Source organism: Canis lupus, chromosome 33 (assembly GCF_048164855.1).
Source record: "Canis lupus baileyi chromosome 33, mCanLup2.hap1, whole genome shotgun sequence".
NCBI classification, from domain to species: Eukaryota; Metazoa; Chordata; class Mammalia; order Carnivora; family Canidae; genus Canis; species Canis lupus.
In genome coordinates this window covers 22,295,568-22,321,473 of record NC_132870.1, presented here as the reverse complement: position 1 = coordinate 22,321,473, position 25,906 = coordinate 22,295,568, and the positions used below count along the sequence as shown (strand labels likewise).

The following is a 25,906-nucleotide window of genomic DNA, read 5'->3' as shown; positions in this document are numbered from 1 at the left end:
AACATTAATCTTCGGTTTACACATTTTTTGGTTTATTTTAAAAGATATTTTGTGTAAAGAGCACAAGAAACAGGGTTTGGCTGTTTGTCAGAACTCTTTCTGAATCAACAGAGAAATTCCAACAACCAGAAGGGAAGATTGTTTTTAAGCTTGACTAAGGCAGCAAAATGAGAAATCAAAAGATAAAATGCAGGGGCCCCTGGGTGGCTCAGTCAGTTAAGCATCAACTTTTGATTTCAGCTCAGGTCAGGATCTCAGAGTCAGGAGATGAAGCCCTGCAGGCTCTGTGCTCAGCAGGGAGTCTGCTTGGGATTCTCTCTCCCCCATCCACCTGACCTTACCCCTGCTCCTGTGTGCTCACGCTCTCTCTCTTGAAAATAAATAAATAAAAATAAAGATGAAATGCAAAGATAGAAGAATGAATATAAATAACTATAAGGAAAAAACTCATAGAAAATATACATAGAGTTTTAAAACAGTTTTCCCAGGGAAATTGTCATTATGTTTATCACAATTAGGCAGTAATCATGCCTGCACCTTGAGACATCTCTGAGTGGCTTTGTCTTAGCAGTAGATAGTTCTTCTATTTTGACTTTATGAAAACAGGAAAGCAGTTGTTACCAATCCAGCTAGCTGCTGCAATCAAGGTTGTACAAAGAGACAAATTGTTTTAATGTCACAAACAAGTTTTGTGGTGAAGACTTCTTCCTTGACCTGAGTTTGCAGCCTGCCTTTATATAGCTGTTTTTTTTTAATTTTTTTTATTTATTTATGATAGTCACACACACACACACACACAGAGAGAGAGAGAGAGAGAGAGAGAGAGGCAGAGACACAGGCAGAGGGAGAAGCAGGCTCCATGCAACGGGAGTCTGATGTGGGATTCGATCCCGGGTCTCCAGGATCATGCCCTGGGCCAAAGGCAGGCGCCAAACCGCTGAGCCACCCAGGGATCCCTATATAGCTGTTTTTGTATGTTTATCAGGTTGTGGGCTTTATTTTATTTTTTTTTATTTATTATTTATGATAGTCACAGAGAGAGAGAGAGAAAGAGAGAGGCAGAGACACAGGCAGAGGGAGAAGCAGGCTCCATGCACCCGGGGCCCAACGTGGGCTTCGATCCCGGGTCTCCAGGATCGCGCCCTGGGCCAAAGGCAGGCGCTAAACCGCTGTGCCACCCAGGGATCCCGGTTGTGGGCTTTAAAAATAATGTCCCTAGATCACCTATTGTTCTTTATTAGAAATAGAGTCTCTTGAGATGTCCAAGGAAAGTAATCTGGGTTGGAAGCTGTTTAGAATCTGAGAAAGGATAGGTGGGAACTCTTGGTTAGACTAGACAGTTCAAATACTGTACTGCAGTAGTCAGACCTTCATGAAAAGGGAAACCCCCCAGAACTCAGCATGAGCCCAAAGGACTTGGAAACATCCCCATGTCTTCCCTTCCATAATTCAGAACTGGATATCTGTGTGATATGGACCTTGTGACAAGTGTTTCACATGACCCATTTTTGTATTTAATTATCTATCATTGTTTAACAGTGTGACAGAGATTTATTGGCTTGATTTTAGAAGGAGAAAGTGCTATAAAAGTATATGTATGTCTGTGTGTAAAAAAGACAGGTTGTACCATAGAAACTTGTAAAAGTAGATGCTTGTGTATCTTCTTCATTCTGTTTATATCATGCATGCTTTCTTTCATAGACATAAAATTACTAAATACTGTGATGTTAACTTATGTTTTCTGTTCCAAATAGACCTCAGTCCGATAAAGAGAGTGTGAAGCTTCTCACTGTTAAGACAATTTCTCATGAGTCTGGTAAGCTCCCAGATTGTTGATTAGCTGAAAAATGGTTATTTCAAAATCTAACTTGGATTTTGTTCACATGAAACACAATCAAAAAGCATAATTTCCGGGCAGCCTGGGTGGCTCAGTGGTTTAGTGCAGCCTTTAGCCCAGGGTGTAATCCTGGAGATCCGGGATCGAGTCCCACATTGGGTTCCCTGCATAGAGCCTGCTTCTTCCTCTGCCTGTGTCTCTGCCTCTCTCTGTCTCTGTGTCTCTCATGAATAAATAAATAAAATCTTAAAAAAAAGCATAATTTCCTTGGAAATAGACAACTAATAACTCCCCTAAAATACAAAATTCTCCTTTATACAAAAGATGAGTCCTAGAAATATCATTTTTGGTAAGATCATTGGACTATTGTACTTCTAAAGGTTGCTTTTAATAATATGATTATGTGTTCCAAAGAAACGATGGGGCCTTGAGACATTTTCAACTCTGCAGTAGTAGCAGAAAGAACATTAAATGTACTACGTGGTTTTTATCATTGCTGTTGCTTTGTTTCATTTTCGATAATGGCCATGTATAGTCAGCTGGAACCAGGATTCATCAGGTAAAGTGTAAATCCTATTTTTGTATCATTTCATATAATTTCAATTGAGCTTCCCAATGAGGAGAAAACCCAATCTCCTGTTTCTTTTTTCCAATTATTTAGGTTTTTAAATTGGATTTTAAATGTGTAAGTTTTTCAAAACATAGGTGTTATTTGTATAAATTATATTTGAATCAAGAGTAATGAAAAATGAGATGCTAGGTAGCTTTTAAGCATGAAAATGTACCTATTTTTTTTTCTTGTTTTGAGTAGGCCAAATATTTAAAATCTCCTTGTTCCAAAACATATGTAAAAAATAATTATTCTCTCTACAAAACAATCCATGTGAATCCGATTTAAATATCAAGTTACATGAATACATTTACAATATTCAGTCCCCCATCTTACCCGTACAAAATAGTCACAGAGTATAGATGGTATGTCAGGTAAGAGCTATGGAATAACAAACTCCATTATATATATATACATAGCAAAAAACAATTTTGTCAAACACAGAATCAGAGGCTTCAGGTGGGAAATTCTAATGAGGACAAACTACACATGCGGAGGCCTTGGAAACTAACAGTACCTAGAATCCAGAGACATGCCCTGACCTTTCGTGGGAATCATTGCCTCTTATGAGAGACTTTCTTCATTCTTTTATCTCTTCTACACTTTGATGCACATATTTCCTTTATGTGTACACAGTTCTCTTGGAGATAACCATCTGAATGGGCAAAAGGAGTAAAATTCATTCATAGGATAGTTGGAAACCACTTACAGGTTTCCCCTGGTTACTTGCCAGTCTTGACTAAGTTGCCAAGCCTATTTAACCTGGTTAGGGAAGAGCAGCCAACACGTGAACTAGTCTTAAGTAAGGATCCTGAGTGTGACCATGCCATTTGCCAAGAAAAGTTCTCAGGAATCTGCCTGGTGCTTGCAAGTAAGCATCACAATAATTTCACACACTCTTCTTACTCCCGTGGGGCTTTAACTAAACACTCTGCAGCCTCAGTGCTCTCTGAGCTGTGGGATGGTGAGCTAACCAGCATTTGGCTCCACCGTCTAGGAGCCCCCGGTTACCCTTGTGAAGAGAGGCCTAAAATCAGGACCACCTGCCCTACCCCCCAATTCTACCAGCGAAATGACAACTGACACCAGAATTGAGGATTGGGTGTGGGAAAATTCTCGAGAACCTTATTTCTTGATTGAAAATTTAATATTGGATTCTTCTTTAAGGCCCAGGGACAATTTGACATAATAAACTGGTTTCTCCCACTCACATAGACACTGTGGCAACAAGTCACTGTGGTAGCTGATGGGGGGATAGTCAAGAAGACCCTTAATTCTCCAAGATTCCTTTTCATCATAAGTAAATTTTCAAGTCATAGGTCTAAGGAGGAAATATTTCTATGGAAATAAAAAATCTATTCTCTGGTTCTTTTATTTCTGCCAACCTTAACTTAGGAATCATACTTCTTTTAATGAAATAACCTCTCAATGGTCAACCTTGCTGATTACCATGGAAAATATTTGGTGATAGGGTAAAACTGAAATTGCTCATTCAGAGTCAGTTTCAATAGTCTAGAATTAATCATCTAAAAACATAATGATCTTCAAATGCTACTAAAATTTTGTACTACTAAAATTTTTACTAAAGTCTAGTTTCTGAAACAACCATCAACAAATCTGTTCACTTTCTTTTAAATTTATTCAAATATACTCTTTTAAAATAAAAGTATGCTCACTATACTCAACAGAAGTCACATTGTTATAATTATTTTTACCTAAATATCTTTTGCACAACAGTGACACTTTTCCTAAAATATAGCTAGAATAAAATCTGAAATGAGTAGGTTTGATATAAATGCACAGGCTCAGCTCAATTTTCCACTATCTCATATATAAAATTTTTTAGAAATCTGAAAATTACAGAAAAGAATTTGATAGAACAAATATCTGACTACCCACCACTCAGAATTACTGATTGTTACATTTTATGTTATTTGTTTGTGGCCTAAGAAATGTAGTGTTAATGTGCCTATATGGTAACAAAATGAAGTTTGAGCTTCAAGGGTCATAAGAACTCATTGGATTTGTCAGTACTTTAATTTAGAAGTTCTGATATTGTATCTCAGGATAAGTTGTGCCATTTTGGAGGTCAATAAATTATGTTTCCAAGGAAAGAGAGCTCTGCAGTAACCCATCTTCAGGGCATGTGCCAGTGGATGCTAAAGTGTCTGGGTTTCCAGAAGCCTCCATGAGACATGGCTCTTGTTCTGGTCATTTGCTCCTAATAAGACAATTCCTTGATCGAAAGCCTCCTCATGTTAGGCCATGGTATTTATCCATCCACATTCCTTGCTTTCTTCAAGTATGTTCTCTCTCAATCATGTTCTTCTGCTGAAAATGTAACCCATAAATGTTTAAATTTTGATTATTTAAATTAGGAGTTTTCTTTAATGTAAAAGAAAAAGTTTGCTAGAATACAATAGGAATCTGCTTTCAGAAATGAATGAGCACCAAATATGGCAGATCAAGGAGAGCTTTATGAGAACATAGATGATCCCACTCAGCTTTAGTAAGAAATCTTGCTAAGTTAAACATCACCATGATTGACTGCAAAATATACATGTGACATGATGCATTTTAAACATGATTCCCACTTACAGCATATCCCAGAAAGTTAATATCCATTGTCTTATTTCTAATATAAAAGACTATAAGAATCTTGAAGAAAAATCTCTTAAATTAAGGAATACATGACTTCACAGAAGAAAGCAACCATAGTATCTTTGCATTTAGTTTTAAAGCACTATTTGATTTTGAAGCATTTGAAAGAAGAAAAAGTGAATCTGAATTCATTATAATATTCCTCTCCTTAGAAAACTGGTAAGTTTATATTACCTAAGATGAAGTTCAAACATGTTAGCATGTCTACAAGACCTTTCATAATCCATCAGACTTCTCTTGCTCAGTTGGTGAACCATTTACTAACTCATATTCACCAGACACCATTCATCTCCTGCCCCTGTCTTCCTCGCTGAACTCAAGCTCTTTTGAAGGAGGAGATGGTGCTTGGGTCCCTTTTGTGACGGGACACTCCACCAGTTCATCATTATGGTAATTCCACATTATTAGTATATTATTAGTATACCAATACTAATTAGTATATTATGGTAATTACTAAATGTACAGTCACTTTTTTGCTTATTTATTTTTTCAAATAAAAAATGAGTAAATGAATAAAAGTTTGATGGTGAGCAAAAAGATCAAGAGATTTAGAAAGTCATCTTTTAGCAGTGCTTGGGTAGTTCAATGGCTGAGCGTCTGCCTTTGGCTCAGGGTGTGATCCCAGAGCCCTGGGAATGAGTCCCACATCAGGCTTACCACAGGAAGCCTGCTTCTCTCTCTGCCTATGTCTCTGCCTGTCTCTGTGTCTCTAATGAGTAAATAAAATCATTTTTTTAAAGTCATCATTTAGAAAGGCATCATTCAGCTTCTATCTTCTCAGCTTTTCAATATTTAACTATTCCCTGCATTTCCACCAAGGCTTCCTTGACTGTCCTTTGGTGTACATGGTCTACATGGTCTTTCCCCCTTCTGAACTTATTTTTTCATTTGCCAAATCAACCTGTATCACTGCCTTGTAATATATCTTCATGGCTCAAACTTCTGTTTTCATACTAGACCACATTATTCATAATAGAGAAGAGGGAAAACTAGAGAAAGAATTCAAAATTACTCATGAAATACAACACAATACAATCACTATTGGCATTGGTATATTTCTTTTCAGTTGTTTTTTCCCAGGTATGTGTTTCATTTGCTTTTACCACAGCCATCATTATTATTATAATTTATTGGATTCATATTGTTATTGAATCTTTCTCGTATTTTCTATTCCTAATAAAACAGAACTTGGAAGGAGATATTAAGAATTGGAATGATTTTCATATGATTTGCTTTAGATGACTCTGACGAACAGTAGGGGTTGAATGAGTGTTTATTTTATTCACTTCTCATTCCTGTACTTCATAGCCATGGATTCTAGGAAGTTCTGTGCTTTTTGCAAAATAGTGATAGTGAGTGAAGAGTTGTGCTGGAAAGAGGCTAAAAGGGCTATCACTCTATGCCGGCATTTCTCAGAGCACAGCACCTAAGAGGCTCTTAAGGGAGGCCCGGGTGCTCCTTGTCGGTCTCTGGCACTATTTATTATCACCATGATAGTGCTGATGACAGGTAACATCAACAGAGTTCCCAGAAGACAGGTTTCTAAATGACAGGCAAAAGCTGGAGCAAAGCAATGATATTTACTCTCAAAGCCAGAAACTTTGACCCACTCTACTTTTAGAGTGTGACTGATGTTGATACTTGAATCTACCTGAAAGATGCAGGTGGTGTGAAGTGTGTTGATCATGAATTTAGAGGCATTTAAAACCTGGGATCTTAGGGATGCCTGGGCGGCTCAGTGGTTGAGGCTTTGGCTCTGCCTTTGGCTCAGGGCGTGATCCCAGGGTCTTGGGATCAAGTCCCATATCGGGCTCCCTGCAAGAAGTCTGCTTCTCCCTCTGCCTATGTCTCTGCCTCCCTCTTTGTGTCTTTTATGAATAAATAAAAACACTTGGAATCTTCAGCTTCTCCATCAGTCTAGGTCAACATTTATCTTTATAATGGCTGCTGGAATATCAGGTTATTTTGAGTAACATCCCCTGGGCTGCTCTGTATATCACCAAGGAGTTCATGTTGGCCTCTAAATTTGTTTTCACAAAGCTCTCACTCAGTTATTTAAACAGAGGACCCTAGAAATGGCTTCCTGATAAAATGGTGCTTTAAACATATAACATAGTTTTGCTTAGGCTCAAGGAAAAAGCAAAAACTCTACCTCCTTCCCTGGGGCACCTCTCTTGGTAACTCACACCCCCCGCCCCCCAGTCCCAGGGAGTTAGTTGGCATTGGGTGAAGACAGATGATGGTGGAAAAAAAGCTCATAAATCTTGGTAAACAATTTTCAAGCAATACCAAGTGGCAAATTCTGGCTCTAAGGACATTCTTGCAGGGAAATTGGACTTTCCTGCAAAAATAAAAATACAAGCCAGGAAACATCATTTTCATCCTTAGTCGCTGTATGAGCTTATAGATCAAAACATATCTTCTGTTGGTAGGTGAGCACTCTGCACAAGGAAAAAGCAAGAACTGACAACTTGATGAATCCTCCCCACACCTGGGCCATAAATATGTAAGTTTTTTTTTTAATTTCATTCACTGAGATGCTCATTAATATCTGCTTTTTTGAGAATGCTGCAGCTTAGATTATTTCAAGACTTTAGCAAGCTGAAAAGTTAATGGTTTGTGTCAGTGAAACCATCAATGTCTATTTGTCTAAAAACAAACTCTAAGATTTGCCCGAGAAATGCATATATTGGGGGCTGTAGAAGATTCTTCCAGTTGCCTTGCCTACCTCAGAGATGACACAATTCACTCTGCCAGTTGGTAATGTTTTCATATCAATGCAGTTTGCCTTTGCCTCGGTCAGTATACGCACACTAAGGGTAGTGGTGAGACAGGGTTCTACTGCTAACGGAGGGCTCAGAATGACAGTGCTTACACATTTTCAGTTCATTGCAGCAGCTGCACTAAAGGAAGGATGTGCATCACAGCCAAAGCCTGGCTCAGGGGAAGGGGTTCAGAGAAGGCAGGTAGGAGGTCCATTTGTCCTTACTCTGTAAAGTCTGTACAAGGATATACTTTCTGTCCCTGTGGATACAGGAAACATGGGTGTGTACACAAGGCACCTCAAACAAGATGATCCAGAAAGGTAGGGTTTGTTATACCCAGCTGGTCACAAGGGCATATTGCTGCTGTATAACTAGCTGAGGGACAGAGCCTGCCAGAGTGTCTCTGTGAGAACAGATGCAAACCAACAATCTCATTACAGCAATTGTGAATCAATAATAATTGAAACCTTCCCAAACTATGGTTACAAGCAACCCTGTTATTCTGCATGTTCTCTGCTTTGACCAGGAGTCAGTGCAGTCCAGGTACATTGTCTTATTTCTGTAAACAGCTCAGGCCAGATTCTGGTGTGCTGAAATTAACCCTCTCAGTTTAGCATGGAATTGTCTTTTGCTTTCCAAGAGTTGGGTAAGGAGGTTTTCTTCTAATTTTAATTTAGTTTTCATGGGAAGCATTGATTAAGTGCCATCACAATTAGTGTTTCATGCTTTTTAGAACCTGCAGAAGAATTTACCCTTTGGCAGCTACGAGTAAAAAAAGCAAAATCTAATAAATATGTATATGCCCAGATTTGACCTGACCACAATGGTAGGCACTCTGGGTAGTGTCCAGAATGAAGAATATTATTGTTGTGTCCACTCCCTAGGCCTATTACCCAGGCACTAAGACAATGTTGTTATGGCACTCAGAGAGGGCTTGTTGAGTGCCTGCCATGCTTCTCTGGCCAGTAGAAGGAGATCAAAACAGGAGAGTGCCATCCAGACATGAGCACCAGTATCACAATCCTATCCCTTTCTGGTCATCAAAGACGAATTAGAATGAGAGGAATATGAGAGTCCACCCATCCTTTTACAATGGACACTTTGAGATGCAAAGTTTGAGAAGCTGAGAAAATTAGGAAGTTTGTTTAGACAGGTGGTCCAAACCTACCTAGGATATGAAAAGCTTCCTTGCATACCAGCTCTGGTTTCTTGGCAACCTCGTGACTAGTTAAAAAATGTTTTCTAAACCATCAAAATGATCAACTCTTAGTGACTAATCATCCAATTTGGAGGAAGACAAGTCTTCTTTTCAGCTACAAAGAAAAACTATACATAGGTAAGGAATAGTAGTGACCCAAACAAACTCAACAAACTATTGTCCAGTTCCCCATTCCTTCCCATTTTTCATACTTTAAAAAATATTCCTACCCTTTAATTTCATGTCTTTTAATTTGCTGAAATAAGTACCTTTTCTTGCTCTTCTTTGTAATTTTGGAATTATGTAACAATGTTCTATAAAGATCAGAAAGTACAGGGAAGGAACAAGTTTGACACATCAATTCTACTATTCATCTTACTTTTTTTCAGTATATTTCTCTTGGTAATCATTGTACTTTGAATGTAGTAGCCAGTGACTAATGACTTTCTAGATGATCAGTGATAAATCATGTATCATCTCAGAGATTCAGAATAAATAGGAATACGGTTATCAGAACTAGAAGATTTGAGAATAGACGTTGAGAAGTCTGGATCTGTATGCAGCAGCAAACACTAATGTGGAAAGTTAACAATGTTAAAAATTCTCATCTAAAAATCAAATTCCAGAATAGTTTAATGCTTGCTGCTTCATATATTGATCCTCTATTTTGTGCAGAGCATTATATTTAATGTGATTTGGCAGAGCAGACAAGAATTCCAAAATACTTATAATCTATGATCTTTGCCTGCCCTCTGCAAAGATTTGCCTCATGGTAACATGAAATCACATATGATGATGATCAGAGAAAAATTAAAAACTATGTGACCATGATTGAAACTGATTCATCAATTCAAACAGATTCTAAAATATTCAAGACTTTTATATCAACAAGAGGAAGACTGATAAGAGTTTCAAAAAATATTATCCTTTCACTGCAGTAGCACTGCTCCATTTGGGGATCACAACTTTTTAAGAATAAGAAAAAGATTGTTTATCTTAAACTTTCTTTGTCTAATTCACTTTGATCCCAACTATTTGCTGGTATCACTGTCAAAATAGTCATTAATAACAAAAATAATTTGTGTAAAGTTTTGAAGGCCACCAGTATCAAAGATTAGAAATATATTAGCGATATACATTTCTATGTATATTTGTGCTCATTTAGGCAAATGTGCCGTTATTTTCTTCTGAGATTAATCTTTTTATGACAAGGAGTGGTACAGATAATGTAGCTAAAGGAATTGATTCTCTGTCACAAAGAACTTCTGCTAAGGCCAGACTTCCTATGCATAAATGTGGAGCAGGCAAAGTACATTCTTTCTTCATTGATGACAATAAGTGAACAAATCAGCCAATAATGAGTGTGGAGGTAGGGACATCAGCTAGTAGTGTCTATATGGGGAAAGGGATAAAGAACTAAACAGCCTTGGGATGCCTGGGTGATACAGTGGTTGAGCGTCTGCCTTTGACCCAGAGCGTGATCCTGGAGTCCGGGGATTGAGTCCTGTATCGGGCTCCCTGCATAGAGCCTGCTTCTCCCTCTGCCTGTGTCTCTGCCTCTCTCTGTGTGTGTCTCTCATGAATAAATAAATAAAATCTTTAAAAAAAAAAAAAGAACTAAATACCCAGAGGAAGAGAGTAAATGAAAAATTATGTATGTTTTATTAAGTAACTGATTTTTTTGAAACATAAAGCAATGTGAGGAAATTCAATGGAAGGATAAGAATTCTCTCACATCATGACTTAAAATGTCCAAACATAAAAAAAGATCATAAATAAAATTATGAAACAAAAAACAAATTAAGAAAATGTTTGCTATAAATATGAGATCATTTAACTAATATCTTAAATATACCAAAGGCATTTATACAGATTAGGAAATAGAAAAATGAGCAAAGGCCAGGAACAGGCAACTCGTAAAGGAGGAAATAGAAATGGTAATATAAAATTACAGAAGAGCTACCAGAATAATAATAATAATAGTAACAATAATAAAGTAAATTAAGACCAAGAAAATTATAACCTTCAATTTACTTAAACCTTTTTTTCCTAATTTTTAAGAGTCATACTGGCGAAGCAAATAATATCTATATGCTGCATTTGAAAGTATAAATTTAGATTAATCTTTCTGAAGAACAGCTTGATAGTATTTTCACTAAAGAATTAGAAAATTCACATTTGTCACCTTGTAACTTCCCTTTAGGAAATTTTCATAAGGACATAATTTTAAATTATATTAAAAGTTAATGTACACAGAATAGTGGCAAACATTTAGTAACAGTTTAAATGTGTAATGGTATGGAAATTTCAAGTAAATTAGGCTTCATCCAATCAGTGACATTATATAACTAAGCAAAAATAATTCTCAAGACAATTTTTTAATTACTGCAAACATGTCCAAGATATATGTTAAATGAGGGAGGAGGACAATTTTAAAACTGAACAGAAAGCATTTGATTGTTCTAGAACCAATTCTGTGCTATAGGAAGAGAGGGAGCTACTATAACCTGCCTCCTCCCTCACCAATTGGCTCTCCCTCCATTGTTCCAAGTGCCTGACAGTTTAAGAAGCAAAGGGAGTTTCAGATAAGAACTAGCCACTGGACAGACCAGTGGCTTCTATGAAAATCTCATCCCACAGACCCTTAGCAGTATGGAATAGTACCAATTTTTGCTTTTCTCCCAGATACAATCCACTCTACTTCTGTCGTTTCTCAATGGTACCATGATAATCTAAATGCAATTTTGTGAACTTCCAGAAAAACTTAGCATGTTTTTCAATTATTCTTCTTACATTTTAAGACAGATTAGCAGGAGCTGAAAAGAAAACATCATGAAAGAGCTCTATTTTCTTATCCTAGTAATGGCCCTAAACAAAATTCTTAATAATGCACAACAATTAAATTTAGGACTGGGAGATCTTTTCTTTTAAGACCATTTTGCTTCTTTGCTAAAGTGGTGTCAGTGTTGTTAAAGAATCTATTATGATACTTTATTATAAAAGTGATCATTTATTCTTTATAAGAATTGCAAATTTATAAAATTTTAGGATGGTGAGACATTCAGTGACCATAAGGTCATGCATTGTCATTATTGTAGACAATACACTAAATTTAGAGAGATTATAACATCAGAAAGGAAGCAAATACTGATATTGGTACCTTCAAATTGAAACTTCCAACTAATGAAAAAAATTATTAATGAAGCAGAGTCCATGTCTTAAAAAAGATTATCAATGTGGAGTATGAAATGAAACCATCGGTTTGCTTGCTGATCCTTGAAAAAATAATCAATATAGTATTAATCATGAGCATTATCCTATTCACATAAATCCAGGTGTTTCCCTAGATGGTTTGTGCTACAAACTCTTGACTTTACCTGGGAACTCACTTATGGAAGAGTATGGGTCAGTTGAACAAAAAGTGACAAAAAGTGACAGAGATCCTGCTCTTTGCCAAGCACAAGGCCAAGTCAAAAGAGGGACATGACATGTTGCTGTCCTCAAGAAGCTTATAGAAGTAAAGAGAAATACACATAAGGAAGATAATTTTACTTTGATATGGGAAATAATAGGACAGTGGTATGTAAAGTTAGACATGGTACTTTGAAATTTAATGGCGAATTGCATAGAAATTTCTGGCATTTGAGTTGAGACTTACAGGATAAGAAACTGCTTCCCCTTTCCTACTTAGGCACAGAACCCTCCATCTCTTGCTCCTTTGGGGTCAACAGAGAATGTTGTTTCTGCGCTGCAAATGAAGAAAATCCTAAAGTAATAAAACAAAGCAAAGCCCTGGCTTTTCTTCTCTCCTTCTTGTGAAGGAGAAGTAGAGAGATATCTGTTCATGCTTAACCCTGATAAGCACACAGCAGCAAAGTGTAAAAGTTGCCAATATATGTCTTTGTTACTCACATTGTCACCCCAAGCAACAGACTTTGAACTGTGTTCCATTAATGATAGAATAGAGTTAAGGACTTTCATCAAAAGCGGAATATGATGAGATCTGTGCTTAGGACATATCACTGAGTGTTTAATAAAGATTATTTCAAGAGGAGTAAGACTGGAAGCAGAGAAGGTAAAACACTATGGCAGTATTCCCTAGGATAAGCACAAAGACTTCACCAGTTCTGCAGGTACAGTAGGGATGGTGGTAAAGAGGCAGAATGGAATACAGAAATGTCTAGAAGGTAAACCTCTTCAGAGGTGATGATCGATTGAATGTGGGCAGTGGGGAATGAGGAAGATTAGGAGAATAGATATGCCCACATTTCCAGCATGAGTACCTGGGTGGATGGACCACAGGGGTTATAGCAAAGATTGGAATTGTATGGTGCGAGGAGTCAGGTATGGCAGGCAGCACCTTAGTCCCCTTTATCCATAGGGGATATGTTCCAAGACCCCCACTGGATGCCTGCAACCATGGATAGTACTAAACCATGTATATACTATGGCACTATGTATATACTTCTTCACTTTCTTGGAATCTGAAACTTTTTTCCCCCCACAGGCTTAATCTTCAGCTTCTGTGCTCCAGGAATAGGAAGGGAGAAAACTTTGTGGACTCAATCCTGACTTCCAGATCTGCTTTCCAGGCTGTGCCAGTCACCTGTCCCAATAGTGATGTCCAGATGGCATGCAATAATTTCATAGAATCCAAAGGAAGCCTGGGCCTCTCCTGTCATTTGAGATGTGAACACATCACCACATTACCACATTTTATAGGAACAATCTTAGGAGATAGAGTTTTAGGAAGGACATTTGTGAGCAGTTAACCTGACAGCTCAGGCAGGTGGGTTCATGATGACATGACCTTCCTTTGAGTTTAAAGTTTCCAAAGTCGACAGTTCCTATCCATGGAGACTTCTCTGTTTTCTCAGTGTCCTTATATTACCTGATGTTTGTATTTATTGTTTTGTACTATGTTAATGCAGGGATAATTTGCAAGTGTCTTATTAAATATTAGGTAGAAATCATGCCATGCCCCTTTGTACATAAAGATATTTTATTCATATTTTCATGTGTTACTTTTAATAAATAATTACAATATTCAACTCACTAAAGATATTGTAATGTGACTGTGAAAATGGCAGTGGTATTGTCTTCATATAATTATGAATATCTAGGAGCTGATCATTTGAATATAAGAACTCACTAATGAAAGACATCTACAATAAGTGAGAAACGAACAAAGGGTTCACAAATCAGACTCCATTAAAGGGAAGTTAGTTTCCCATTTCTCTGGTTTTTCTATTTGTAATTCATACTATATGACAAGGACATAACGGCATTTATGATGCTCTGTACTGCATTCATTAAGATGATAACAGGATTGAGATTTTTTGTAATCCATTTGGTTGACAGTGTCTGTGCATTTTTAATTTTTTCTAGAAATGTAATGATGTGTTCTAGCAATCATTGTCAAATCTCCAGTTTGTAGAAACCAACACTTCATAAATACATAATTATGATATTATTTTTCAGTGTATCACTTTCCTAAAAATATCATACGATTATAGCTGCCACTCCATCAGGAGCAAATTCTTCTGTTGAAAGCTGACTGATTAACCTTGACCACTTCTTAGACACAAGGGATCAAAATGTCATGTTGGTTGAAGTTCTATGGAAAGCCTTGGAACTAATAAGCTGCCAGTGGCAGGCAGCTCTTTAACTTTTATGATTACCTAGGCTGCTTTCAATACTAAATTATCTTAGTGATGTGAAGGCAGTATAGTGGAGATAGAATAGTGTATTTAAACTTGCCTTTTAAAATTTCTTTTTTCTTACAGTGTATTTCAAAACCTCCAGCTTTAAGAATTATATAAATAATCATCTTGGTTTTAGCTTCTTGATGTCTGGATTATTTCCAAACAAGTACACCAAGCAAGCATATCTATGTTACTGACTGGTGTCTCTGTGTTTCTTTGAGAAGCGAGATGGGGGATTTGGGGGCAGAAAAAAAAGCAGGCAAGGAAGTAGAGGAAAAAGGCAAGGATATCCAGTACATACACTTCCCTTGGGGGGTGCTTTGCCTATGATCAGCTGTAACCTAGAAGCCTTTAAATGGCAACAGCAATGGCTGGAGCAAGCCAAACACAGAGCATTTGTCTACGGAAGGAAAATATTCCAACATCTCTAGAATGCTACACTAAGCTTCTCAACAGAAACTTTATTACACAGAATGTATTGCAAAAGACAAACTTTTCTGCAATTTAAATGGCCACAAGTAATATGTTATTCTGGCTTCTACAAAAACCATTTACTCGACTTTTCATAAGTATTGTTGGGAGAGAGTTTACAATGATTAGAAGAGGGAAAGCTTTCTAATGGCCATAAAACAATGAAATTCTTTCTAGTTCAAGAATTTTCCATAAAGAATATTCTTTATACTAACAAATATAGCATTAAATCTTTAAAACAAAATGAAAAGAGGATCGAGGACTTTGCAGAGATATTAGTGGCATTTTGTAGCACCAAATATCTCTCCTAGATAATGTCTGCCTTTTTATAAATCGACTTAAACTTCTGTTGAAGTAAGGTATTTTGTTTTCAAGCCAAAATTATCATTAATCAGATGTTTTTTTATTATATTATTTAGATGATCTACTTTTATGCCTGACTTATAATCTTTTTATTCTGATATACAGTTCAAATGTCACTGCAGCAATAGAAAGGCTATATTTAGATCAAAGCTAAACCTTTTTATGTATTTATTCTGTATGACAATATGAACATAATTTAAGTCTATCAATAGTCAAAACACAAACAAGGGCTAATTAACTGGCACTGTTGTCATCTGAGAATAAGCAGATGTTGTTGGCCGACACCGTGGCTGTGATCTGCCAGCAGAGAAAGACTTCTAAATTCCCCTTGCTGAGCTGAAATATTCCATTACACATCTGACAAATCTGTGTCTTATTTCTTGTCTACCTGCCATCATAAGGATCAACTTAGGACATCGACAAAACTTCAGCAATGAACATGCTAGCTTTCCCTGATTTTTCTCTGTTAAGTCCTACTTGTGATATTCAAGGTTTTATGGGATTCCAAAAAGAAAACTGGACATGTCCTTTAAAAGACATGTTCTGGATGATACTAGTCTCAAAACTATGAAACTGTTAATTATTACCTATATTAAAGATACCATCATTGTAGTTAACTGAATAATAGTTATCCTGAACTAAGAATTCATGATGGATTATCCTCAGATCTTTCCTTAAAAATTTCCCACCAACACAAATTAGATTTCTCATGTTTAATCAAATGAGTATACTCTACCCTTGCTTCAGGGGGGGTTGTCCTATGGGTAGACCTGAATATGTTTTCCTGTTGTAGATGCTTTTTAAAAGAAAGCAGTTTTGATAAATAATGGAAAAACATCTATCATGTTCATCAATGTTACATTCCTGACCTTAAAGTCAGAATTCTTTTTTTTTTTTTTTCTCCAAAGTCAGAATTCTACTGAGGTGATCATGGACAATAATATTAGTTGGCTAACACCATATCCAAGATTCACTAGGTGCTAGGCATTAGGTTAAACCCTTCACATTCATCATCTCAGTTAATCATAACAATAATAGTAAGAAATAATCTCTAATATTATTTTTCTTATTGTTATTATCATTGTAGGCATAAACATAAGCATATCCCTTTTAAAGATATGGAAGCCAAGACAGAAATTTACATAACTTACCCAGGTTGTACAACTAGTTAATGGCAAAAAAATTTGGATTCCAACCTAAATCCCAAATCCCTGTTCCTCATCACTATGCTACTTAGTCTTTCTAATCTAAGTTTATCTATAAAAAGGGGTGAAAGCATTATACTCCTGTCCAGAATTAAAAATAGGGACCAGGTTTATCATCCCCCTATAAACAATTAAAAAACTAAACTACTGTTTCAGACAATAGATAAAAGGCAGAACTGGACTATGATCCATGAGAAGACAGAAATAAAATTGTGAGCCCTGTGAAGGCCTGACTTTGACACATTTCAGACCAATTACATAAAGGAGGACCCCTAAGTAGAACCTGAGAGACACACTGAGTTGAGGAGACATAAATTGGAGCAAAGGGACTACTGTAGCAGGAATTCATGGAACAGACTACCAGACAGGAAGGAGCTACATAGAGACCTTCAAATACCTGCATATAGGTGACTTACTGTCTGTTGATAATGAGATATTAAGCTATGCATACACTTAGGATGAAACCAGGCAAAAAAGAGCTGTATGCTGAAAATTCCTATACGTTATACAGGGCAGAAATATATTCAAGATCTGACCAGCTATATTGGAAAATCCTTAGTGATCACCTTGACTAGTGACCCAACAAGAGTCACCCTTCAGTAGTCATGCTAAAATACCCCTAGAGTAAAGGTGACTCTAGATAAACCTTCACATAGCCTAAAAGCAAGCCCTGAAGAAATGAAAAAAAACAACACATTTAAAGGCCTCCCAGGACAAAGTGTAACCATCTTTTATAAAAACAATATACAACAAAAATAACATATCAACAACATAAAGTTCAAAATATTCATCATCCAATCTAAAATGATATAGATGCCCCCAAAGAAGTAAGCTGTGACCTATAACCATGAGAAAAGTTAGTTAATAAAAAGGAACACATAAATGATAAAAATGATGGATGCTTCACAACTAATTACAACAGACTTGTATTATTATCCTGATAACAAAACCAGCCAAGGACATTACAATAAGGAAAATAAAAACCCTTACAATAAGGAGAAAAAACACTCTGGGAGGGTGGTCTATGGGTCAATAGTCCTCATGAACATAAATACCAAAAAACCAAAAACTATTAACTAAGTTTTAGCAACTAAAATTCACCAACATAAAAAATATTAAGTGAGATTTATTCTAGGAATCCAAGGTTATCTGACATTTGAAAATCAGTCATTGTAATTCAACATATTAGTAGAATGAAGGGGAAAAATTCATATGTTTACCCCAATAGATGCAAAAAAAGTACTTGATACAATTCAATATTTATTTATGATAAAATATTTCATCAAATTAGGATTAAAAGGGAACCTCCTCAGTCTGATAAAGCACATTTATGAGAATCTACAGTTAGCTCATATAAATTATGAAAATAAATATTTCTCTAAAATTAAAATCAAAGTAGACATATTCTCTTTTAAAACTTTTATTCAACATTGTTCTGGACCAGATTGGGGAGGGTGGGCTATGTCTTAGCCAATGCAATAATAGTGCAAGAAATAAAAACATATGTAGACTGGAAAGAAAGAAGATAAAATCTGCATAAATCCTATGAGACTCCCAAAACAGCTCTAGAATTAATAAGTAAAATTGTTATGATTACAGAATGTAAGATCAATAAATAAAATCAACTGATTTATTTAGTAACAAAAAAAGAAAATTTAAAAGATAAACTATTTACAATAAATATAAAATTCTTAGGAATAAATTTTACAAAATAGTGCACTCTTTATACATTTAAAACTATTAAACTTCTGAAATTAAAGAACATCAGATCATAGATTCAACTACTCAATATTAAGACATCATTTCTAAAGTGATAGACATCAAAATTCTATTCTAAATCCAGTTTCCATTTTTTCTAGAAATTGATAATTCTACAGTTTATATAAAAATAAAATGAACTTAGAATTGCTAAATCTTTTTGTTTGTTTGTTTGTTTGTTTTTTAAGAATAAATTTGGACTACTCACACTCCTGGATTGGAAGACTTCCTATAAAGCTACAGTAATCAAAAGAGTGTGGTACTGACCTAAGAATAGAATTTAATCAATGGAACAAAATAAGATATTCAGAAATAAGTAAATATATGATGATGTCCCCCTATACACACACCCATATATAGTCAAATGATTTTTGGCTAGGGTGCCATATTAATTCAGAAAGGAGAAAGGAATGGTTCTGGAACAATAGTTTACTCATGTGCATAAAAAACTAAGGCCAACACTTACATCATACTACACAGAAACTGTATCATAAACTTAAACATTAAATGCAGATCCATAACATCTGCTTTCTTTTTTTTTTAATTTTTATTTATTTATGATAGTCACAGAGAGAGGCAGAGACACAGGCAGAGGGAGAAGCAGGCTCCATGCCGGGAGCCCGACGTGGGATTCGATCCTCGGTCTCCAGGATCGCGCCCTGGGCTAAAGGCAGGCACCAAACCGCTGTGCCACCCAGGGATCCCAACATCTGCTTTCTATAAAATCAGTAAAGACCCCCTTAATAGGACACCAAAGGGCAAAACTAAAAGTAAACTGGTAAGTTGAACTACATGAAAAGTAAAAATTTTGCTCTTGAAATGAGCACTAATAAACCTAAAATGCGAGCTAAAGAATAAAAGAAAATTTTGAAATTACATATGTCTGACAAATGGCTTATACCTAGAACATGTCAGGAACTTAGAAAACTTAAAAATAAGAAGTCGATCCACTAAAAACAGGAAAAATATTTGAAAAGACAATTCACAAAAGAAGATACATGCTTTTCCAATAAGCAAATGAAAACTCAATATCATTTAGTCATCAAGAAAATGCTAATTTAAAACTACAATGAGATACAACTACATATCCACAGAAAAGACTAAAATGATAAAGGACAAAAATACCAAGTGTTGGAGGGAATGTGGAGGAACTAGAACTCTCATACTCTGCTAGTGGGAATGTAGAATTATACAACGATTTGGAAAACAATTTAGCAGATTCTTCTTGAAAAAAAAAGTTTCAAAACTTAAATGCATACTTCTCCTATGACACAGTATTCGACTTTCATGTATATACCCAAAAGAAATGAAAACACATGTCCTGGCAAGACCTGTAACCAAAGGTTCATTTTAGCTCTTTACATAATAGCCAAAAGCTATAAACAATAAACAAATTGTGGTATAGTCATACAATGGATTACCGCACAGCAATCAAATAGAACAAACTGCTGATACACCAAAAAAAAAAAAAAAAATAGATGAATCTCAAAAACATTATGCATCATGTGGTAAAAAAAAGAAGCCAGGGATGGTGGTATACATACTTTATGATTCTACTTATATGAAACACTAAAAAAAGAAATGAGACCAGTGGTTGCCTTGAGCCAGGGGTGAAGGGGGAATGCCAGGAAATAGGCACAGGCAATTTTTTGAGATGATAGAAATTTCTGTAATGTGATTGTGATGGGGGTTAGATGGTACACATATTTGCCCAAACTCAAGCTGTATACTTAAAATGGGTATAATTTTAGATACAAAATATGCCTTACTAAAACTGACTTTTAAAAATATTTTATAAACTTTTTATTTTTTATTTTTTATTTTTTTTTTTATAAACTTTTTAAAACTCTTTTTCTTTCTTAAACCTTTACTTTGAAAAAACAAACAAACAAACAAAAAAAAACCCATTACTTTGAGGCGTAATGGAAAAATTCTATAAGTACACATGGAAAAATAAGACATGATCTCAGTTAAAAGTGAAGGCAATCTAACCAGAAAGCTTTAATGCCTGTCAGCTAATGTTGAAGCCAATGTTGTGTGCATAACATGCACCTCACCCTCAATAGAATCCACACCAACCTCCTCCTAATCCTTCCGAAGGGCAGCTATGTTCTCTCAGGCCTCAGAAAATTCTCATTCCTGGGCACCTGGGTGGCTCAGTCAGTTAAGCATCAAACTCTTGATTTCAGCTCAGGTTATGCCCTCAGTCATGATCTTAGAGTCATGGAATGGAGCCCAGAGTCAGGCTCCAAACTCAGTAGGGAGCCTGCTTAAGCTTCCTCTCTCTTCCTCTCTCTCTCTCTCTCTTTCTCTGCCCCTCCCTTATCTAAAAAAAAAAAAAAAAAAAAAAGGAAAGAAAAAAAGAAAACTCTCCTTCTTCTGTGCTCTCACCTACATACTAGTGAACACAGTTTACTTGACATACATACATCAGGTCAAACTTGTGGTTCAGGTGAACCCAGGACTCAGCAACGGCTGTGGTACTGCTCAACGTGCACACAGCTCATTGTAGTTTGGCCAGGTCTCCCCCAGGTACCACAGTGGAAGGCTGGTAATTAATGTCAACTTTGAAGTCAGAGGGGTAGCAGTCCACAAACGGGATGCTTGGTATTTATGGTGGCAACGGAAGCATTAACATCTTTGGGAACCACATCGCCATGGTACAACAGGCAGCAAGCCATTTATTAATTATGGCCACGTTTCATCATCTGATTATCTGGCTCAAAGCACACACTGGTGATCTCTGCTACAGCGAATTGTTCACGGTGAGCTTTCTCAGCGGACATGACAAGGGCGTATTTGGCCAGAGGGTGATGGATGTGGGGATAGGATATCAGGTGGGTCTGGAATTCTGTCACACTGACATTCAGGGATACAGCAAATCTAAGGAAAGCAGTGATGGAAGACACAATGTGGCTAATGCAGCAGATTAGTGTCGTTTGGGCACTCAATATCAAGGTTTCTATAACAAATGTCATAGATGGTGTCTTGTCTACCATGAAGGCACAATCAGAGTGCTCCAGGGTTATGTGGCTGGTGAGGAGGCACAGGGCTCAGCTACAGCTGTAGAACCTGGAGGTGGGGAGGTAAATGGAGAACTCCAGTTTGGACTTCTGCCATAATCGTTAGATAACTCCATCAGCAGGGAGATGAATCCAGAACCAGTTCCTCCTCCAAAGCTGTGGAAAACCAAGATACCCTGAATACCTGTGGACTGGTTGGCCAGTTTTTGAATTTAGTCCAAGATGAGATCAATGATTTCCTTGTCAATGGTGTAGTGCTCTTGGACACAGTTATTGGCAGCATTTTCCTTCCTGTGATGAGCTGCTCAGGGTGGGAATAGGTGGCAGTAGGTACCAGTGCAAACTTCATCCATGACTGTGGATTCCAGGTCTGCAAACACTGCCCTGGGCACATGCTTGCCAGGACCCATCTCACTGAAGTAGGTGTTGAAGGAGTCATCTCCTCCCCCAATGGTCTTGTCACCTGGCATGTGGCCACTGAGCTGGATGCAATGTTCCAAGGAATGGAACTCCCAGCAGGCATTGTTGATCTGGACACCAGTCTGGCCAACACAGAGATGCATTTGTGCATGGCAGCTACAGGTTAGCAGATGCAGGTGACAGGAGCAGATACCAGGTCCCAGTTACCGTCCCTGACAAGCTGAATTGAGGTAAGTAATGCACTGGCTTTATAATTATTTTCTAAAAGGAGTGTTTGTATTACTAAATTTCTGATATGGACCAAATTGTGCTTCCCCAAAATTTATATATTGAAGGCATTACCTCCAATAACCTCAGGATGTGATTGTGTTTGAGATAGGGTCTTTAAAGTGATAAAATGATGATGTGATTAAGATGAACCCTAATCCAATATGACTAGTGTCCTTATAAGAAGAGGAAATTAGGGGACAAACACACACATATAGGGAAAACCATGTGAAGACACAGGGAGAAGACAGCCATTTACAAGCCAGGAAAGGAAGTCTCAGAATGAAATCAGCCCCCATTGACACCTTAATTTTGGATTTCTTCCTTCTAGAATTGTGAGAAAATAAATTTCTCTCCTTTAAGCTAAGCTACTCAATCTGTAGTACTTTATTATGATAGTCCTAGTAAACTAATACAGTCTTACAGGATTATTGAGACAATTAAATGAAATTAGGATGAGGACACAAGATAAATTAACTTTTTTCCTTCTTGATTTTTCTAATAACAACCAGGGTTTAAACTACTTGCATTTATATTCCAAATTAATTGGCAAAACTGAGATCACTTTCCAATACCTGGGAGAATTTCTAAACCCTTCTAGTCTACCACTAGATTAGAACCTTCTCTATTTCAAAGTGTCACGAATCTAGTATTACCTATTAGCATAAATGAGATTTTAACCACGTTAACATCTATCTGATAAGCTGTTAAAATATTGAAATGCTTCAGTATCATTGATAAATAGCTGCTATCCTAAGCCTACTCCCTCCCCAGTGCCCCCACAGCAGCCCTCCTGGTCCCTCCCCTGGGACCAGTGTTCTCCAGGATCTAGCACCTGAAAGGATAGTTTCTGGCAAAAGTGAGGCCACTTGTTCTTACAAGCCAATCCCCCATGCCATGGTAACGATTAGTTATTTTAACTACCACCGGTTTTAGGGATTTTTTTGATAATGAAGAAAAAGGCGATAAGGATGAGTTATTTGAGAAAACTTTTTTGAAGATACAGATTTGTTTGATTTCTGGAACATGTATATTTTGTTGGCCAAATGTAGTCCTGGACCACGTCAATTTAAGTACACTTAAGATAGTGTTTGCAATGTCTTAGGGTACAAAAGCTTATGTGTTCACTCAAATTAGAGTCAGGTCTTCATTAACCTCCTCTAGGATCAGATGTTCATATCCATGCACTTCCTTGCTTACAAATATAAACCAAGCCTGTGTGTGTGTGTGTGTGTGTGTGAGAGAGAGAGAGAGAGAGAGAGAGAGAGAGAGAGAGAATTCACATGTGCTAAAAGGTAGGAGCTTTCTTTGGGGTGCTGGCAATATATTAGCAGAGTAAGGGCTATCTTCCGCCAGTGTTGCAGTACAGCATAATAATGCTGCATCTAAATTATAAGTGCAAGCACTGTGCATTTTGCTTAGAACTAAAACTAAAGCAAATTAAAGCATTTAAAATAAAAACTGTCAGCCAGGACGCTGCTGCTCCCATTGCAATGCCATTTAGTTATCTCAAAGAGCTTAGATGATTTGATAGATGAAATGGCACCAATGAGGTCTTCTCTGGCTTTACACTAAAGCCCACTTATTTGCGGAGTGCAGCACCACTGTTTGTCATGTGTGTGCTACAGGAGGCAGTTTTTAATTAATGCCTCTATTACCTAAGAATTATGGTTCAGTAGAGTATCAGATGTAACTCTTGCATCCTAGAAAATATGTTCAGCCTCAGCTACATCCTGTCTTTGGGATCTGGCCCACTCCCTAGAATTGGCATGAATTTTCATTTAAAAAGAAGAACAGTTCTGATAGCTGCACTTCCCACTCTGAGGAGGTTCAGAGTGTGAAGTATGGATCTGAAGTCAAACTGGTTAGAGAAGTGTGGGAAGATTGCAAAGGTTGAAGCTTTAAGAAATGTGTGTGGGAAGGGAATAGAAATTGAAATCAGCTATTAATACCAAGTGCTAATAGTTATTATCATTATTATAATCAATAAAGTTTTATTACCACCTACTAGTCCAAAGTATTATTTTAGGCACACGAGTTACAAAAAGACATCATAAGTGATAATTCCCTCTAAGAATTTACTGTCTGGTACAAGAGAAGACAGATACCTTAAAGGGAAGGGCTTTTCTTGACTTAGTGCTAATAGCAGCAGGTGGGATGAAGTGAGGACATGAGCATAGCATTTAGTGTTATATGATATTGCTTGTTCTCCAAGTGGTGGATGATGGGTATGGTGCACTGGAGTGGAATGAATGCTAAACTCTGAGTTAGACATGAGCTTCTGCCAGTTAGCCTCTGCCATTCTAAAATGGCAATATTAAGGTTTTGAGAGAATTTAGTAAAATAATGCATGCAAATAATTTACTACAATGCCTAGCATACAAACTGAGCATGAACAACATAACTTCAAAACATCAATAGCAAAACATTAAATGTAAATGTAGCAGAGAACAAATACAGACAAGTAAATAGGTATACAAAGTTGGAGCATAAATAGAAGCTGTATCCTAGAAAAGTTTTGCCTCTTCTTCTATAGGTATTGAGGAAACTGTGTATGTATTTCAGCTAATGAGTATGTTATGGGCAAGAAATGGTTAAGGGAAGAAGCAAACCGTATTTTTTTTAATTTTGTTTTTTCACTTTTTTTTTTAATGCAGGAAGGAAAAACACACAATTAAGAATATTCCCAAAAGAATATATGTGATTTTGATGTTCAGAATAGCAACCTTCAAGTGAAACAACTTAATGACAGAATTATATTTCCTACTCTTAATGTCTTAGTCTATTTTAGGGGGTAGTGTTGGCCAAAGATCAAGAAAGATTTCCTTCCTTGCTGAACCCGATTAATGAATAAGGTATTTTACTGAAGCCATCAAAGCCTCACACCCATAACATACAAACATTAGTCTAAATATTTCCAGATGGGGATCCCTGGATGGCTCAGCAGTTTAGCGCCTGCCTTCAGCCCAGTGTGTGATCCTGGAATCCTGGGATCGAGTCCCACATCAGGCTCCCTGCATGGGGCCTGCTTCTCCCTCTGCCTGTGTCTCTGCACACCCCCCCCCACCATGAATAAATACATAAAATCTTTTAAAACATACATACATACATAAATATTTCCAGAAAATTCCCTTTGCTACTCAACCTAATATTAATGAATAACCAGCTATCACCCACATTGGATTCTCAACTCCACTCACCTGTGTCTCTCTCCTTAATTGTTTCAAAGGCCTGGATTTTTTTGATAACTCCCTCTACTCTTCCTCTATCTTAAAAAGGTTGGATTTTTAAAAAAATTGATTAATCCAGGGTTAAGGGCAGCCCGGGTAGCTCAGCTGTTTAGCCCCACCTTTGTCCCAGGGCGTGATCATGGAGACCTGGGATCAAGTCCCATGTCAGGCTCCCTGCATGGAGCCTCCTTCTCCCTCTGCCTATGTCTCTGCCTCTCTCTTTCTCTGTGTCTCTCATGAATAATAAATAAAATCTTTTAAAAAAAATCCAGGGTCAAGCTCTATAGATAACTGGATCTGTCCTTAGAAGGACAGATCTGCCTGCTTCTTTTATTCCAAGGTGATGGACAACCATAATAACCAATTACAATCTGTACTTTCCTATTACAGACA

General features: G+C 36.9%; 1 protein-coding gene across 3 annotated transcripts in view; it reads left to right on the top strand.

Moving 5' to 3' along the window:
- Window positions 1-25,906, top strand: part of EMCN (endomucin) — a 119,891-nt gene that overhangs the window by 80,557 nt on the left and 13,428 nt on the right. For 2 of the 3 annotated variants that reach the window (XM_072810617.1, XM_072810618.1), the window contains exons 10-11: window positions 1,755-1,816; window positions 7,541-7,614. In XM_072810617.1, the coding sequence (XP_072666718.1) occupies window positions 1,755-1,816; window positions 7,541-7,575 (97 nt within the window). In that variant the 3' untranslated portion in view covers window positions 7,576-7,614. Of the gene's footprint in view, window positions 1-1,754; window positions 1,817-7,540; window positions 7,615-13,578; window positions 14,132-25,906 lie in introns of those variants that run through there. The other variant, XM_072810616.1, reaches the window with a different exon arrangement.